General features: G+C 33.6%; 1 protein-coding gene across 1 annotated transcript in view; it reads left to right on the top strand.

Moving 5' to 3' along the window:
- The window catches only part of LOC129228491 (lysosomal cobalamin transport escort protein LMBD1-like), an 82,947-nt gene that overhangs the window by 32,577 nt on the left and 30,116 nt on the right, over positions 1–20,254 (top strand). The window contains exons 5-7 of the mRNA XM_054863171.1: positions 3,675–3,763; positions 9,160–9,233; positions 19,710–19,835. Of these exons, the coding sequence (XP_054719146.1) occupies positions 3,675–3,763; positions 9,160–9,233; positions 19,710–19,835 (289 nt within the window). The remainder of the gene's footprint in view (positions 1–3,674; positions 3,764–9,159; positions 9,234–19,709; positions 19,836–20,254) is intronic.

Genomic DNA, 20,254 nt, shown 5'->3' on the forward strand with positions numbered 1-20,254 from the left:
ACCTGCGTGAATGATGGCGTCCGATGGCGGCACGCAGAATGTACCGGAATCGAGCCCTTAATTAACGACCCTTTTTGATGATCAACATAGCTTGTGGTGACGATATGGTGCCGCAATTACCCCGAAATTACCCCGATCCTTTTTTAATTGTGTGATGATCTCAACATTGTCACCATTGAGATTACCAACTTGTGCGCCATTTTTTTCAACATGGCGTGGCCTGCAACTGACATCCTTGATTATGATCCATCCCTGAATTATACCCCACCATCTTCAAAGTGAACTGTCCGTCCTCCGTCCATTTTAATTTGAATATTTCACCACCATCCGAATGAACTCCCCGTTTTTTGATCTTTAACGAACTTTGCAAACTCCAGCTCCACTTTTTTTTGAACTCTTAAGTATGTGTTCCGCGCATTTGTGTTTTTTTACCTAGTGAAAAATGTTTTTTTCTGGTGATCACCATGCAAAATTCCTGTCATCTTGTCTGCTCTGAAGTTTAACATGAAATAAAGAACGTACGGTTATGAATTTGTTTTTCCTGTCGTCTACACACACTCCACACGGGGTAAGTCTTTTAAATTTTGTTCTTTGGCATTCAAGGCAGTCGTTGATCTGAGGTTATGCGCGGCTGCGATGCTTCCACTTCCACGGCCTAGAGTTGTTACCTTTTTAGTTTTTGAATGACTCTTCAAAATTAATCGCGCGCATCACGACAATACGTAATCAATAAAATTACCGAGTTTCAGCCTTACACACACATATATATATATATATATATATATATATATATATTGGACAATTTAACAATTTTTTGCAACATATTGCAAATTTTTTTATTAATTTTTACAACAATAACTTTTTGGTAGACTCACATTTTCTTCTTTTATGTAAACTAATGTAATATTTTTTAAAAACTGGCTTTATATAAATAATGTATTAAAAACTGTCGCTATCTCCCCTACTATTCTTCGAGAACAAATAAAGACTTCCTAAAAGTGTTCCGAATTTGATGTAAAAATAACTGTATCAGTGGCTGATTGCAGTATTGTGTTTGGGCACCTATATGAAAGTTTGACATACGGTACATAAACTTTTCCATGTATTCAAATTGCTGTAATTATTTGGTATTTCACTTGAAGTTGATTAAATATGTTTTGTTTCACATATACCGTACTTTTTACTTATTAAATAAATAAGTTAATTGATGATGATGATTGTAGCCATTAAATAAAATGCCACAAGCATATACTTAACATGAGCATCATCGAGCATTTTTAACTATCAGAAAGGAACATCTCATGTGTAAGTACATTAGATCCCAAATGTGCAAATCAACACTCAAAAAAAAAAAAAAAAAAAAAAAAAAAATCCATGAATACATGACATACTCTAGGTGCATAGTGAACATTTATTTCAAAATAAATATTGCAGGACTTTTTCGGACAAAAGACTGCAATGACAAGAAAAGCTGAAAAAATCAAATTTTGGTTAATTTTACAAAAATGTACTGCTTATTCACGAACTAAAAACTTTAAAGAAATGTAGTTAATCATAAAGGCATGTGTAAAGAGTGTTAAAAGGAAGCGTTTGAATGGTATCAGAACAAGAATTTTAAACATTTTATTTTCATAAATTTTTTTGAAATTGATCATTTTTACCTTTTTTTCAAACTTTGTAGCTTGTTTCCCGGTAGCTAAACCTTAATATTTTTCAAAAATAATATTAGAAATGAATTTCTAGAGGCAAATACTGTGCATCCTAATTGCGCAAGTCAATATTCAAAAAAAAAATTTTTATGACATACCCTAATGCCCAGTATGCCAAACTCAAGTTCTGGTATTTAAGACCGCAGTTTCAATGAGTGTATGTTTGTCCTGGCATTAGTGGAATGCAATTTGCTGGTTGTCTGGCATACAGAAGGCAACAATGTTGGGTCTGGTGTAAACAGTTTTTCTCAAAACTTGTACTCCTGTACAGAGTGCAGATCTTGTACAGCCCACAGCCCAGAAAACTGAGAATGTTTTTCACAGAATATTCTGTATTATTAAAGAAAAGAAACGAATGTGCCTTGTGAAAATGAAGTAATTTTAATTGGAAAAAATATAGAATGTTGAGGGGAAAAACCTTAATTTCTTCTAAAGAGAACCTCAAAATAAAATTTTTTGATGGGTGCAGTTTATTGATTAGTTAATCATGTCCCACACTGCCCACTGCCTATTTCTTTTATCCCCCCCCACCTCCTCTCTTATTTTTTCTTTTTTTGTAAATGGTCCTGCCAAAACCATTAAAGAGTACTTCAAATCTTGTTCCTATGACTTCAATTTCTTAAATTTCTACCAAACACCTCATCACCTAACAACATACAAAATCATTTAAGGCTACCTTTTCAGAGCAACGTTGAGCCGCTAACTTTACCAAATATGGTCTACAGTCGCATTTTTAAGACTTCAATTTTGAAAATTTCCAGACAAAGACCTTGAATCATCTTCCTCTAATATTATCCAAATTGTCAAAAATTGGAATTTCTAAACGGGGATTGGTTGAGGTGCTTCGTTTTCTTTAGTTTCAATCCTCTTTAAATATAGTGAGCTGATACTCCCATATGAAATCTGCAAATGAAAAAGCTATAATTCCGAAAGAAATTAAGGTGGAGAGCTTTAAACCCCTACTTTTAGTATCGCAGAATATCGCTTATAAACTTTGTTTTTTAGAACTGCTATTTCAAAATGTTTTTTGGAGAGCCCCAGAGCCTGCTTTCCTGTAACATAATCATTCTCTTTTTCAAAAAAAGCTCATATGCCCCATTCCTTACCCTAACATCAGCAAATATTGCCTAGAATTGCAGTTTTAAGTCTTCAGTTTCTAAAAATTTCCTTAGAAGAGCCCCCGAAACTTTCCTTCCCATGACGTCACCAGAGTCCGTCTAAACTGCGCTCTTAGGACTATAACTTCAAAAATTTCTTCAGGGGAGTACCCTCGGAACCTGTTATCGAGTAGGAAAAATCTTAACTGTGCCCCCTAAAAACATTTTCTGCTTGCGCCACTGCTCCTTTAGCGGCTGTGAGAGCTGAACTCAGTTCTCTGTAACAATTGAATCTCCAGCAGCACAGAGTTATGCTAAATATTAGTCTTACCAAATGGTTATTATTCTCGACGACCTTGTACTGCTTGTTTAATAACATCTCCCATTCTTTGCAATATCCGCCAGAATCTTATGATCACATACTGAGGCACATCTAGCACTCGAGACACTTGGTTTGCCATTGTCCAGGTTCCAGCATTTGAATATTTGTTCCATTCAGAGACATGTCTAGTTGGTGTCTTTGGTCCATCATTTGCTCATTTTGATTATTTAACCTTGCGTTTATCGCAACATCTGCACAGAAACTAGTACTTCTCCTTATGCTAAGTGAGTCCGTTTTGTACTCATTCTCAGGTTCACAGTTTTGTAGATGCCGACATCGACTGCAATGTTTTACATCTGCACAATGTTTTATCTTCAAATAATGATTCACCAGAAGTAAGTTTGAACAGTTTGATCACTACAGTGTAAATAGCCAAATTAGTGAAATGTTTTTTGAGTTCATTAAATTCACAATTTTGAGACTTGAAAAATCATCCACTCTTCTTGCTACAGAAATGTATTTTTTCATCTATTTTCTCTTTTTCAGAGCATTTCTCCCTTTTGTTCCTGCCCCTGCTAAAAATTCAACAACCTGGCAGGAAATAGATTTTATTGTCGATTCACTTTCTGAAAATAGTAAGTACTTTGCTTTTTTTTTTTTTTTAGCTGAAACTGATTTCATCTCCAAAGCTATTTAATTAATGCAGATAATAAACTGAAAGCATGCAAAAAAAAGTTGACTTTCCTACTAACCAAGTCAAATGTTATCTCATCTATTATGTAAGTTTTTAGAAGTCCTGACTGTCCAAAGTTGATTTTATTTATGTGTTCATTCATGTTTCATAAATCTTTACTCATTATCTTGAGCTAATTTCAATCATAAAGACATTATTTGATAACTAATCCCTATTTTTTTATTTTTAAAGCATTATTTTTAAGCCTGAGTATGTTAGTAAAAAGGTTTCTTTGAAATCACAGATACATTTTTTTCTCCTTAAAAATTTGGTAGAAAATGCCAGTGGCATACCTAAGGGTTAGCAGAAGGGATTCCCACACTGGGCCTGGGCCTGATCAAGCCAAAGTGATTCCTGATAAAATTTGGTGCTCCTCTCACAAGGACAGATACAAGGGAGGGGCAATGGGGGCGATCGCCTCCTCCTTGAGTTGAGATACAGAACTCTTCCATGGCATATTTTTGATACTGAAGTTGAAAATTGTTTTAGCCTATCTTCAATAGTTTGACGAAGTACTTGCTGTATGGGAAATGAAATTGTAGCACGTATCTTAACACTTTAGTTATAGGGATCCGAACTTTGTATAGGAAGTATTTCAAAGTTCCAAAAACTCAATTTTTGATTATATTAAATAGGATTCAAGGGCTCTTCAAGGAAATTTTCGAAAGTTGAAGCCCCCCCCCCCCCAAAAAAAAAGAGAAACTATTATGGGACACCTTTGATGATGTTAAGGTAAGGGATGGGGTTTGCTACACTCCTCCGCAATTTTGTAGAAAAGGAAGTCCCCCCCCCCCTTCCCAAAATAACTGAAGTGAGATGATCTTTCATGGTGTTTGGAAAGGGAGCAGAGGTTTGCCAATTTATAAAAGGGTAAGGGTGTGAAATCAATCGCCCCCTCCTTGAATAGTTTCTGGATCTGTCCTTGTCCTCTCATGAGGAAAACTGCATATTTTCAAAGCAGTAGTTTCCAGAAACTGGAAGAAAGAAAGAAATTTACCATATTTTGGAGGCCCTAAAATTATGGTGCCCAGATCAATGGACCAGCATGACCGTGCATTAATCAAGCCCTGTTCTCGCCAGGGGAGCAACAGCAAGAGGGCAGCAATTAGCCTAGATTACAGTGAAACTTTGATAACACAAAGTTGCTGGGAAGGCGAAAAAAATTTGAGTTATCAAAAATTCGGCCTGTTACTATTATACACAACTACACACACACAAAAATACATACACAGCTACACACACATAAATACATACACCTACACACACATACACACACTCAAACACATACATACACACACATGCATACATACAGACACCTACACATACATACAGACACCTACACATACATACAGACACCTACACATACATACAGACACCTACACACACAATCAAATACATACACAACTACACACACACACACAAATACATACACAACTACACACACGCACAAATACATACACCTACACACATACACACACTCAAACACATACATACACACACTCAAACACATACATACACGCACTCAAACACATACATACACACACTCAAACACATACATACACACACATGCATACATACAGACACCTACACACACACACTCAAACACATACATACACACATGCATACATACAGACACCTACACATACATACAGACACCTACACATACATACAGACACCTACACATACATACAGACACCTACACATACATACACCTACACATACATACAGACACCTACACACACATACAGACACCTACACACACACACATCTAACTACTCACTCATCACACTCATGGCAACACATAGACACAAACACATATGCCTACACACACATACACATTCCCCACCACTACAAACACTCATACACAGAACTACCCACACCTGCACACAGACACAAGCACACATGCCTACACATACATACACATACACCCTACACACAAACACACATACCCCCTACACACTTTAACACATGCCTACATACACACATGCACTCGTGATTGCGAAAAACATAATTTGAATTCCAGAGGTCGAAATTCAAATTAATTTTTTTTTTTGCTGTTTAATGCTTTGTAGCATGAAATTTCAAGAAAACATTCGTTAGCAAAATGGAGAATTTAGGCAGTTTTAAAACCTGTAGAAATGGAAACAGAAGCAGTAAAATTTGCAAATGCATGGCTTTTTTAAAAAATAATTTAAGATCCCTATTAAAATTTTGAAGCAGTCTTTTGTTCAAAATATTACAATTATATCTTGCCTGCCTTGAAGAATAATGACTTATAAAGCGTAGCAGTGAGAGAGACACCAATGCAATAATTGCCACCATGTTATTATTTTTGTATTTTTTTACATTCTAAATCATTTTTAGCTTTTTATTTTTGGACACAGGGGAAAAAAAGGTGTTTGTGCTATTACTACAGTAAATTTCTTTTCTGATCTTTGTGAAAAACGTCTTAAAAACTTTCTTAACACTCTAAACACACCTGGGTCATTCCATACGAAATGAGCAAAATTCGCAAAAAAGTGGTGGCCACATGATAACAGATTTTTATGAAATTTGGTATACAGGTTCCTTTTATGCCTACATAAAAATATCTGAAATATTTTTGCTTAAAATTTTTTATTTGAATAGTTACATGCGATTGAAAATTGGTCACATTGAACAGCATTCTCATAAATGCTAAATGTTGCACTTTTGAAGGCTTGTATCTTATTAACTATTTAATGAAAACATAAAAGTTATATGTTGTTGCAATCTATGGAGTAGGGTAATTAATCTGATATCAGTAAAATTTTAAAGTTATTATAGTTAACTTTTAACTGAGTTTCAAAAACTGAAAATATTTCAATTTTCTCATAATTAAGCATTTTATTTTTTAATCTCAATCTTTAAGGAATGCATTAGCTTTGATGAAATTAATACCCAATAATGTGCTAAATATCATAAAAGAAATACCTTACTTTTGAAGTTGTGTTTTAACTCCTTTGTCTTCAAAATCAGTTTTAAACTAAGTGACATTTTGTAAAATGATTTTCCCCTTCACATACACAAAAAAATTCAAATGAGGGAAAATTCAGACAACTTTAAAATTTTACAAGAATATAGAGCTGTGTTTCTACTATTTGCTTGAAGAAACTCGAAATTGGTTTTTGATTTCCAAACATAAAATAAAATTCAGAAAAATAGCATTTTCTTTCTGTTTTATGGGCAGGTTCCATCCATACAGGTTCCTGGAACCTGTATGGAAATTCAGGTTCCATACAGGAACCTGAATTAACATTTACATTTTAACATTTAAACATTTTTAATTTTTTTGAAATTCATATCCCTAAAAGCTGCATATGAAAAATGTTTGAAACCACTTTTATTTTTTCTCTCAACTAGACCTTTGATTTTTTAGAGGTCATCAAAAGTGATTTTCGTACTCAAAAATGGGACTTTTAGACCTTTGCATCTTGGCCAAATTCTAATTGAATTACATTTATGACAGTTATTTTAACGCATTGATGTTAAAGTGCATAAGTTGATAGTCTTACATGCTGAGTTACGTAGCTGTAAGTTAATAATTAAAATAATGGCAACAGGTTAAATTTCAAGGCCAAATGCAAAAATGTTACTCATTTCAAAGGGGAATAACTCACCTAGGGGACAGAAACACAAAATGAAATAAGGCAAAAACTAATCACTGGAACCATGCTAAAAAGAACATGTAACTGTTGCTGTGTGTCTGTGTACCCTTTATAGATTACAGCCCCTCAAAAATCGGAAAAATGACAAAAAAGACATTTTTAGGCCCCCTACAAACCAAAAGGGGATGGAATTAAAAATAAAATTTCTTGGCCAATTGAATATTCCATTCAAGTACTTTACATGTTATACATATTTTTTTTTTTTTGTATTTGGTTTGTTAAAAAGATATAGGTCTTTGAAATTAAGCAATTTTGCTAGTCAATTCACACACTAAAACAAATAAAAAGTGTGAAAACTTCATGGTACCTTCTTAAATTACGTATATTGTGCCCTATATAATACATCATACTGCAAAAACATATTGTAATTTTAAAAATAATTATTTTAATTTGATAACTTAGAAATATTTGAACATGAATGAGTAGTTTATACTGTATGGAACCTGTATGGATTGACATTTATGTGAAATTACGAGAATTCAAAGAACTAGATAAACGACTAAATGATGCAAAAGCAAATAAAACAAAAATTTATTTCAATTAAAAAAATGTACATTTCAGCATGTACTTCATAAACATGCTTTTGAGAAAATGAAACACGAAAGAAATGGTTAGTTTTGCTAAACTTACAAAAGAAAAAGAAGTAACTAATGAAATTTTTCCTTAGTTCAAGTTACTCTAGTAGCAAAAATACGCTGATACCAATCATTAGAATTTAGTAGCATCTAAAAGACACTTCAATATGTTGCGTAAAAAAAATTGAGTAAATTTAGAGCATTCCCTCATCTTCAAAAAAACATCTAAAATAGAGGAAAAAATTAAATTTCCGGAAATTTTTGATTTTTTAAAATACGATTTCCTCATCAAGAAATTCATAATCAATTACTGAATTAGAGGTGATAGTTAGTTATAGATAGTTTTTTAATCTGAATCATTTTTACTGTTTTTTTTTTCCATTAAAAAAGCTAGAAAAGTGATTTGAAATCTAAAGTAAATTGGCAAAATTTCAATCTTTGTTAATATCTCAGATTCAAAAAAAGATCCGAATAAATTTTACTTTGCTCTTTTCCAATAGAAATTTGTTCACAGAATGCGGAAATACTTATTTTTTAAGTGTACGTTTATAACTTATGGAGTTATTGAGTCACACTGGACTCTGAAAATTTAGGCTTAGCATGAGCATCAACTTCTAATTGCAATAACAAAGCAACAAACAGTTTTTAAACTTCCATACTTTGCTTTCCCTCATAGATATGCATAGTTTACCTAAATAAAAATTTTCATTGAAATCTGTGACATGTCAGCTACAGCTAAATTGCTCATTTCGCATGGAATGACCCACCTGCAAAAGTATGAAACCTGAAAATACACCCTCCTGCTCCCCTGTTCTGAATAAATGTAGTAAATTATTCTGGATTTTGGCATCCTGTAGCTGAAAAATGAACAGACTCAATGGTGTTAAAGTGACATTATTATTCATATTTATATTATTATTGAGATCATGGATTTCTTTTTTTAATTAATAGGTTAAGTGGTATTGTCTGTAAATATTTTTTAATTCTCAACTGATACTCTATTCACTGATCTAATGTCTCTTAATATTATTTTACAGAAGGGAAAGATGCTCTTGGATTTACTTTGCATGTTCTAGCCATATATGGAATGTTAAATTTGGTTATATATACAGTAAGTTAAAAAAAAAAAAAATATTTTATTATAAAAATGAAAATAGTTTTACAGCAGTATTTACTTTTTCTATTCCATTTTGAATGGATTTCAAAACATTTTTGGAGTTATAATATAGTTGCTCTTCTAAAAAGAAAACTTAAGGCAATGTAGTGGTTAGTAAGAAATTAGTAAATACCTTGGTATATAATGTTTTACTTTTTAATAATGGTATTGCTTCCTAGTGTTGTTTTGTTTTTGCTTCAGGGAATAAAACATCATGAAAATGCATTTAAAATGCCTGTTAAAAATAGGAAAGAAATGTTAGTTTTCATATTTCTATTTAATCTTTTCAGTACATTTGTAATAATTTTAAAGCACAGCCATGGCATGTACAAAGAGAATGCTCTTGTCTATGTTATGGCGCAAGATGTGGAAAAGTACCCTTAAACAGGCCTGATTTAAATAAATAGGCCTCATTTCAGCACGGTTTGCCGATATACATCATGATATGTATCACGATATATATCCGATATTTATTTTGAAAATATCATGATATTTTGATATTTTCAATATATATTTTTTCAACTACGGTATTTTCAATATAAAAAGTACTAGCTTATTACCCAGCGTTGCTCGGGTGCTTCTCATTGCAACATATCATTTAGATAACTAAATGGATGAATTCTATCTAAATGACAGTAAAAAACTGCATTCACACCATTCTAGGCTCAAATTTTCAAAACACTGTAAATAGCATAGAAAGTTGAGCATTTGCAGGAAAAATAGCATCAGGTAAAAACGAAAAAGTATGAGGCTTGTTATCGGGGTTCTGTCAATGATATTCTTGTTATAACTTGGTAGGCCATTGGCCATTCTAATAATAATTATCCATTTATATGAAATCAATTTAAATAAAACAAGATTGATAATAGATAAGCAAAGAGCTTACCTTCATTTGTTCATCTGTTGTTCACGTTTCGGCCTCTCTCTATAATCATTTTATATTTCTTTTAATTGTGTAGTTTTGTCATTGTTACACGATTTATGTAGTCACTGCTCAATAATTTACCTAATAAAGAAATTAAATACATTTATTAGCTAACGTTACATCACATATCTACATGCTACGGTGGTTCGAGAGAGACTGACTGTTTTACAATATGGACGCAAACGCGGAACAAGAATGAATAAGTTTTGGTTTGGATTTGAAAGTTCGCGTTTCAGTTTACAGTTTTGGTTTGCGTTTAGCAAAGGTTCTTCTTCAGTTCACTTCAGAGATCACTATTGGAACGTCATTTCTAATAATTCTTTGGTTCTGTCGTGTCCACTGGCACGTTGTCTGCAATTTAATCAGACGGGCGGTACATCCAATGTCTTAATGCAGAGACAAATGATTGTCTTGCATATTTTGTGGGACAACCATTTGCGTGGTGCTTCAAATACGAAAACTGTTGTGCTGCCTTTGACAGCTTTTGTATACCTCAAGACATTAAAGCATGCTACAGTACTCTTCACATACATTTTATTCTGGAAAAAAAAATCTGGGAGTGTTTTCCTAGAAAGAGTCATCAATAAATTCAATGGCTTTTATCAGTTACAAATATATGCAAAATATGCCACCGTTACAATATTTTCAGATATGAAAATCATCCTCAATGGCCCAAAAGCTAAGCAGATAGTCCACGGTACAGAAAATAAGGAATTCCATCATTGTTATTAATAGCTGTTAACATTCCGTTTTACGGATAATTGGCGGTGTTTTTACTTTCAAGGTTTCACGAGTTAGGTAGACTCATTTTATAATTTTTTGTAAGTATTCATTAACGTAAGCACATTCCGTAGAAAACATTCACTTAGTATAAATAACTTCACAAAATGTCTGTTTGCCCTTTACGTGGCGATTTAGTAGCGTGCCATGGAGTAATATTAGATAAGTGTAAATTGCATAAAAGACGTACGTCAACTACATTTTATTTCCTATATTTATGTCAAATTTCTATTTTTGTAGGTAAAAATGACAGTTAGATATTGGTGTCTTGCAACGATTCAAAATTTGTCTAGATTAAAATTTTACTTCAAATTTTTAAAACCTCACAATTGCCGTAAATGTTGTACATGATAACTCAAACTGATGCAGGTAGTAAGAGCACTTATTTAAGATTGCTGCTCTGAAGTATTCCTTTGAGAATATCGAAATTTTAATTTGCATTGGGAGTAGGAATGTTCCCCTGAATAATAGTTGCCATAGAAAAGAGTTACAGTTATTATTTTAAGATACATAAAGCATTAAAAATGGAGTATGTTGACGCGAACTTATGGAACAAACTATATAAAACCCGTTAATTGAACTGCCTTATAGAAAAAGAAATAGGCGTGCACATTTTGGTCACTATCCGCGTCTTTTTTTTTTTTTTTGAAATTATTTTCAAACCAAGAAATTAAGAGAAAGAAAAAAACCGTCTTGTTTCTACTTACAACTGTATAATGGACAATTCTTTTGTTTATGTTTTACAAAAGCTTGTTGCACATTCTGTTCCCCATATCCGCAGCTTCAAAACAAAGGAAATGTATTTCCAGGTTTAGAAATGTAATCCAAATACTAAAATTATTCAAAATTTTCTAATTCTTAAATTTAACTCAAATCTTGCTCCTAAATACAATTCTTAGTCCTCCTTCCAGCAGCAAAATGAAATACATTTTTGAATGAACCCAACCTTAAGCATGCAACATAATATTATCTATATGGGAAATAGGTAAATTTCACAAGCATTTAAAGTACTTAATCGCCTGCCCTTCTGACTTATTGATCGTGATACAGAACTTAAGTCTCATTGGAGATTTTAATTTCTTGAAGTTTAAAGAATGATGTATTGCGATTAGCGGATATATGTGAGACACAAATTGTTTCACCTTATCCCTCCACTGTGAACAGAGTTGCTTCTATAACACTGATACGTATCCATTTTTATCTTACAGCATTTTTTCAATGATGGTTGAATTACTTAGTGGTAGTTACAAACAGTAATATTTTTTGATTGTTTACAATAAAAGTTATCGAACTGAGAGCCTTGTAACTGGAAATGGAGCTTTGCTCATCTAATTTCACGATAAAGACTAAAACAAAAAAACTTTATAAATGTGGCGTAATATTTCATCATGCCCATTTCAGTAGCAATCTCTTCGTGTCAAAAGTTGCCTCATGCCCGCTAACTGGTTTAAAATTATTGCTAGGCAGAGAAGATGCTCCTTCAGGTGTACTATTACTTCGAGCGTTAAAGTACTATAAAATTTTAAACGATTAAAAAATTTGTTTACATAAAAAATGCATTTTATGCATTTTAAAAGTTTAAATTAATATTTCTTTACATTTTTCAAACTTTAAACTTTTACCCTTCTAAAACTATGAATTCCGCCGTATTAAATTTTCGTGTGGTTTCGAGTCTAAAGGTGCACAGCCTTTTATTCTACCACACATTAGCAATCCTAGTATGATAGTTTATGTACATATAATGAACCCCAAGACTATCTCCCTCCCCCTTGTAAGATAAATTCAATCTACGCTACTATGCACAAAAATGATTATTTTGCAATTCATTAGCCATATTAGTATTTTTACCCCTGATCTTTGATAACCTGGAGCGATTTCTGTGAAACTTAGGTGAACTGAATTAGGTAAATCATGGAATAGTATAAATAACATATACATATTGATTTTTTTAAGGGTTAATACAATGCTAAATTTTATTTCCGATGCAATGATGTCGTTTTTGTTGGCATAAAATACTATTTTATTTTTTTTCTCGGTCCACAGCCGATAATTTAAAGAAAATAATTTAAAGTTAAATGTACCTACTTTAAGCCCAGTCTGGTAAAAGTAGAACTTGTCAACTAGTTGGTGCTAACACTTCGATCGACAATTCCCCCACGCCATAATTAATGGCGACTGTTTACTGAAACCATTGAAGATTGCATGTCTTGATGTGTCAATTCAGAAAAAGTTGAGTTGTCACCTAATTGATTCGAATTAATTCCACTTGTTGACCGCACGTGCTATGGAGAGGAGTACGAATATTCGCGGCAGTGGAATAAACAAATGAGTGATGGTTGAAGTAGAAGTTAGTGTGGTGACGTCATCGAGGCATGGAATTTCATTGGCTGATAAAACATATATATTGAGGCGAGTGGCAGCACTCTGAGCAGTCTCTCTTCTCTCAACGATCCCCAGTTGTTTTTGATCGTGAAGCCTAGTCCGGCTCACGTGTGGGGGGGGGGGGGAGTTTTCCCCGCGATGCTAGCGGGGTTTTTTTTTTTGTGGTGTGTGAATCTAAATCTTCCAAGTCCTGGAATTAGTATGAGTCCAGATGAAGAAACACTTGTGTTGTGTCCGGCCAATTAATATTGCCGGGGAAGTGAGTTCCTATGTGTCTACCTGAGATGTTCACCGATCTACGAACTGTCTAATGTTGCCTTTCCATTACGGACGTTCCTGAAGTGTGATCCGGGGGACTTTTTGTGTTTCTTCAAGTTGATCCTTCGGTCTGGCCAGCGACTACATCGACAGATTGGTGACATTTTTCCTTTATTTAGTGGAACCACTTTTGTTATGATATTTTGGGGGTGTTATTTTATGGGGATGTTATAAAAATTCTAGTCATATTTAATAAATGTATTTTTCTGAAACATGTTTTTTGCTTGTCTCCAACTTGACATTACATGGCCAGTTAATGTTGGCTTAGTTTAAATATCTTAACCTTTGGATTTTAAACTTAACTTTAATTATGCCAACAGTTTTAACATAAATTTAGTATTCTAATTGTAAAATTGTTGAAGATTGTACTTCGATAATACCTATCTCATTATGGTATTTTCTGTGCTGTTTGTATATAAAAAATACAGATCAAAATTTCGTTTACTGTTACGGTATTATTACTTGAAAACTTATTAGCGAAATGCGCAAGCAAATTGAAGAAGAACCAGCGATGGTGATTTCAATGCATCCCTGTGCCTTTGCAGGGCGCAATTTAAGAACTACTGAAAGACAGCATTTCTTTTTCGTTCGGCTTTCTTGCCAAACATGCTATACGTTTGTCGCTAATCGACATTAACAGCCATTGTTGAGGATACTTTTTGGATTGATTGCATTTAAAATATCTCCTGGTGGTTATATGTTGTTAACCATTTTCATTTGCTTTGAACCAAGGTTCACAAATACCGGTATAGTTGAACTGAATTACTTAAAGATACGACGTAAATCAAGGAATAGTATAAAGAAAATTTACAAATTGCAAATTGGTTTGATAAGGATCATAGAACATTAAATAAAATTTCTGTTGCAAGGAGGAAATAGATGTGGTTTTAATAAAAGTAGTCTAATGCTGAAACAGTCGAAGATTGTACGTCAGTATTGAATGCAATATTATTACCTTACTCATGTTTGTATTTTTCTGCTATTAACGGGATAAACACTGATCAAAAATTACACGAAGCCTTACTGTTGTGGATTTTATAATTAAACAATATTTGAAAATTATGATTAAACGGTAGCATACAAATTTAGTAGCACCATGAGTAGCATCAATGGATCTCTGGGGCTTCGTAGGTCGCAGTTTAAGACAGGATGTACAGCATCATGTATTATATCTACGGCTTTCTCGGCAAATATGCTTTAACGCTCATCGCTAAACGGCATTGATGGCCATCATTTAAGGATTGCATTTAAGATAGCTCCTGGTGGTTATATGTTGATAACCATTTTCATTTGCTTTGAACCAAGGTTCAGAAATTTAGCCATTAAAGTCACAGGGTTCGTACGCTCCTTCAAAACTCCTCCAATACTCCCTCATTTAGGAATTTTTTTGAAGGGCCCTTCAAACTCCTTCATTTTGGTTTTAACTCCTTCAAAACTCCTTCTTTTTTTCTTCAAGACTACATAATCTTCCTCAGTGACAGTAACTCAATACTTAAGATCGACAACTAACTTTGTCACAAGCGCGATTTTAATGTAGTAATTTCTTGCATTTATTTTTTTTTCATAATGATGTGATTTACAAATTGATCTTTGTTAAGTCATAAAAGTTGAAGGTGAAAATTTTATTAGAAGACTAAAACATTTCATAAGTGAAGTGAAACATGCTAAAATGGTGCTTGGCTATTTTTTCAAGTTTTATGATTATTGTTTTTTTCTTCACCACACTCTCAGCAGTAAAAATCAGGATGTCTAATTATTATTTAAATATTTAAAACTGCATAAGTAGATGTACTACATTAAGTGATTGTGTTAAAAAAACAATTGTTTAGTAAATCGCAGTTATGATATAGTAAAAAGGATCATCCACAAGTGATGCCATGCCTTGAGAAGGAGACCAGTTCATGAAATTGTGACAAGGGAAAGAGAGAGGGTGACAAAAAGTGACATCACACAGTTATTGTATGAAGTATGAATTGAAGAGGAGGGGCGCTTGGAACAAGCGCGAGCACTGAGAACTCAGGTCTATTGTACTATCCCCGCTTAGACTACTAAAGGAGCTCAGTAACAAATAAATTTCAGCAGTTGCCTAACCGAAATTCTAGGCAGTTCCCAGGGATCTACTTAGTGGTATCCCAAGTGCTCAAATCTTTGCGCAGAGTAGAAGTCACATTCACATAGCACATGAATTGAGCTTTTATCAGCCATATGACATCCTCTACATGAAGGATTGTCAGTAACGCCCATCAGATTAAGATGCCTATTAAGAGAGCAGTGTCCAGTTAGTAACCTAACAGACGTCTTGATCTCATTCCTACTCAAATTAAGTAGTTCCTTGGATCTAAGCCAGGGAGGCTGCTGGTTCAGAGTCTTGGCCAGTCTTTGAGAGTCGGACTGAAGACACAGGCCATATGATTCATCCATAAGAAGGTTCTTTGCAGTAGTCCTTACTGCATTGTAGGGCAGGCAGAGGGCAGGCTCGGGTCCCATAAATGGTGCATTGGAGCCCTGCTTAGCTAACGGATCTGCTAATTCGTTGCCCACAATGTCATGATGACCAGGAACCCAGTAAAGGGAAACCCAATTACTGCCAGCTAGTCTTACCAGTGCATTATGGCACTCCCAAACGGTTTGGGTAGAGAAGCAGTCTCGATTGAGAGCTTTCAACAAAGCTTGGCTATCAGAGAATATTCTGATAACCTTCCGCTTTTGCCTCCTTCTAGGCAGTTATTTACACAAGTCAATAGGGCTAAAGCTTCTGCCTGGTAGACAGTAGCAAGCTTCCCTAATGAGAAGCACAGATTTGTGTTATTGCTGCTGCAGTATGCACCAGAACCAGTCCAGATGCAGTCTTGGAACCATCTGTAAACCAGATTTCGTGCGCTTTGCGAATGATATTCTTTATACCCTTCCATTGCTCTCTGGACGGAAACACAATGTTATAATTGGCATTAAAGCGGAATTGTTTTAACACCCAGTCTGAAGGCATCATAAAGTAAGTCTTTGCACTCAGTTTATCATACAGACAAGTAATGAGGGGACTTCCAGAGACACCATTATTTTGAGGCAGTATGCACACAGAATCGCCTCCAGCACAGTTAATGTAACAATATGTGTATAAAAAATATGGCATGCAACAAGAGGAGGAGTTAGGTGAAGTGTGACATTTTGTGATAAAGGGGGAACCCCCTTCCCTCTTTTCAAATATATTGAAAACAAGTGCGACATTATTTAGTTAACAGCCCATTAGTACTCTTTCAAAACCTCATTTTACCCCTTCAAAACTCCTTCATTTTATTTCGGAAATTGAGTACAAACCCTGAAGTCGATTTTTGAAGAAACTTCATCTGGGGCAGTTTTTTAAGGGGTTTTCATTTAGATTAAATTCATAATGATACAAAAATTAGTTTGTGCAGAAAAGAGCAATTTTATGACTCAAAATATGAAATTAGACCTCTTTGGGTGTTTTTAAAATTCCAAAAACACGCCTATATCAATTCCTGAGCAACAATTTACCTTTGTGCCAAATTTGGAAGAAATCCGACAAAAACTGGATTTGTATAAGGAACATACACACATACCCACACACCCACAAACATACATCCATTTTTATATATATAGATATTAATAATAGTAGTATTGTTTATTTATTATTAAAAATAACCAAAAAATTATGTACTATATTTTTATAATGTGTTAATATATCAATAATATAACAAAGCAATACAATATTCCTTTTTACTTGTATTTTATATTCTTAAAATTATTAGTAATGTAGCAATTTTAATTCATATTAAAAGGTCCTAATTAAATATTAAACATTGCTCAGAAAAGAAGAAAATGTCTTATGACTGTGCACCGACTAATGCATATTATTCATTTCCGATGAATCATAACTAAAAGTAAGTAACAGAAGAAAAATTAATAAAACAGCTTTTGCTAAATTAACTCTATTAAAATTGATAGAAATGTAACACAAAATTTTGATATTAATAATGAAAGAAACCTTTATTTTAAATCTACATATTGTAATTATAATATAAGAAAATAAAGAGTGATTTGAGGATGAATTTACTCTTTTGAAGATTTTAGTTTGAGCTCATTGAAAATACCGGATATATATCAAAATATCGGATATTTTCGATATTTTCAAAAATATATTTTTGAACCCTGCATTTCAGTAAGGAAATGATGGGTTAAAGCTCTGACTGAAATCAGAAGGAGATTAGCATGATTGGCCCACCCACTGGAATTGCTTTACATAATATTGTGGAAAAGGAGGTCAGACTTGTGAGAAAAGAGTGGAACTAAAATATATTTAGCAAGCTGAGGAAGGTTTCTCATGTGTGCAATCCAGTGGTGCTTACCTTGATTTAGTTTCATATTGCCTTTTCTTGATGTTTAACTCTCAATGGAACTCTCGTTGATTTTTATGCCTATGCAGACTACAGATCTGCAAAATCCGGGTCATGAAAAAGTGATTGTACGGTAATGAGTGACTTTAATACTATTTGGTGCACTCATTTCAAATATGGCATCCGTTTTTCTCTATCACATAGGGATTTCTCACAAAGTGGACTTAAATATATGGGCAAAAAAGCCTAATTTGCATAGTATGAGAGAAAAAAAGGCATTTTTAAAACATCTCTTAGTTTATTATTTGCAAGCTAATTTATGTATCAGACGTGCTAAACATTTATATTAATTTTATAGTAATTAGAACAGTTAGCATTGTTTAACAGAACCTGGATAGATGTGTTTCTTGCACAATTTTGCTTTTCCATAGCAGAGATACTGTTTCATGTCTTTCTGATCATCAAATTTACACCGAAATATGCATCATGTACCAAAAATCTATCAGAATCAGCTATTGGCTTGTAATCACTTTTTTGTTACAGGCCGGTGTTATCTTTTGACATTAGAAAACATCTTACTACTATTATATATGCGGAAGTTTGTCTGTATGGATGTTTATTACTCTTTCGCGCAAAAACTACTGAATGGAATTTGGTGAAACTTTACAATAATATAGTTTATGCATTAGAATAACACATAGGGTAGTATTCACCCCGTTATGGAGGGCAAAACCCCCTAGGAGGGGGAGATAAAACCCAATTTTCGTATAAGTTCTGTAATATGAGGATGAAAAAATACTTGCACATATTAACATTATACTTCCATCGAAAGCTCTGATTTTTCTGCTGAAGATGACACCTGTTCCAAATTTCTAAGTAGAATGAAAAACGAGTTATGAGCTTTTTAGTTCCATGTTCAAAGGCTTTCCTGAACACAATATAGTATTTAGGGTATCATCTCAACTCCCTGTCGATAGCGACAATCGTTGTATTCCTGACTATTTTTGCTTTTTGTTTGACTGTTCAAGGCTTTTCTCAAGTTAAATTTTAAAGTAAGATTTTTTGCACAAGATAGGCAAATAATACATGGATTTGGCTGATTATTTTCCTGTTTTACGCAACGTTAAGGCAATTAATGGTTTTTTTTAAAAATTTGTGTTGACTGGGTGCTTGATCGACCAGCAGGAATCTCGCCAAATTTTTTTTTCAGAATCATTTTAATAGCTGAGGCATGTGGCAATTTTTTCAATTGTCGCTGTTTTTGAAGCTAAAAACTACGCGAATACTGTTTCTCAGTTTTCCCCATGTAACCAAAATATTGCCATTTCTTTAATATTTCTTTCTTTATATCATTTGTTAACATGTAAAATGATCCGCCAACTAAATTAATCAAATCCATAAACAGCACAAGTTTGCGCAGAATTTCAAACACAATTGCCAAACTTTACTACTTATTGTGGAAACATTTCGAATAGCATCATTTCATGGTCACCAGAAGTATCTCAGTATTTAGTGACTCTGTCTCTTCGATAAAACTAGTTGGAAATAATATTCTTTTCACTTGTAAATTTATGCATTATTCTTCTATTCTTCGAAAATGATGTATTTGAATTAAAAACTTGAATTCTTGTTAATGACTGCTAATTTAGCATCTTTATTTAAATTCTATTTTAGGGATTTGGGCTGGCTTCGTTTCCTATTACTTTGATGAAGGGCTTTCGACCTCTTTCTGAAGAAGAAGCAATACTTTCTGAGAGCCAAGCAACTACTCAAACTAGAATTAATGCTTTACGTAGAAAGGTAATACTTTATTTTTTTTTTTGGTAATTAAACATTATACATGTATGCATTTTGTCTTTTAGTGGACTTCCATCGATTGGTGCTCCTTTGAACCCCCCTCCCCCCCCTCCCACCTGCTTTACAATTTTTATAAAATCGTAAATTAATGGAGGAGGAGATGTTTTGAGAAGAAAATTCTTCCAAAAATTCTAAATCCAAAATTTGGAGTCGGAATCGGGGCTGCGGAGTCGGAAGGAAAATGGCCGACCCCAACTCCTGGATTTTGAAACGCCCGACTCCGACTCCAATTCTGACTCCAGATTTTTTTTTTAATTTAATTGTATTTTTTCAACCCCCTCTCTCCCTTCAGGGAAAGGGGGAAAATCTCTAAACAGAGATTGAAATATTAATTCCTTTTTATGAAAATTTTGTACTTTGTT

The sequence above is a fragment of the Uloborus diversus genome, chromosome 8 (genome assembly GCF_026930045.1).
Source record: "Uloborus diversus isolate 005 chromosome 8, Udiv.v.3.1, whole genome shotgun sequence".
Taxonomy (NCBI): domain Eukaryota; kingdom Metazoa; phylum Arthropoda; class Arachnida; order Araneae; family Uloboridae; genus Uloborus; species Uloborus diversus.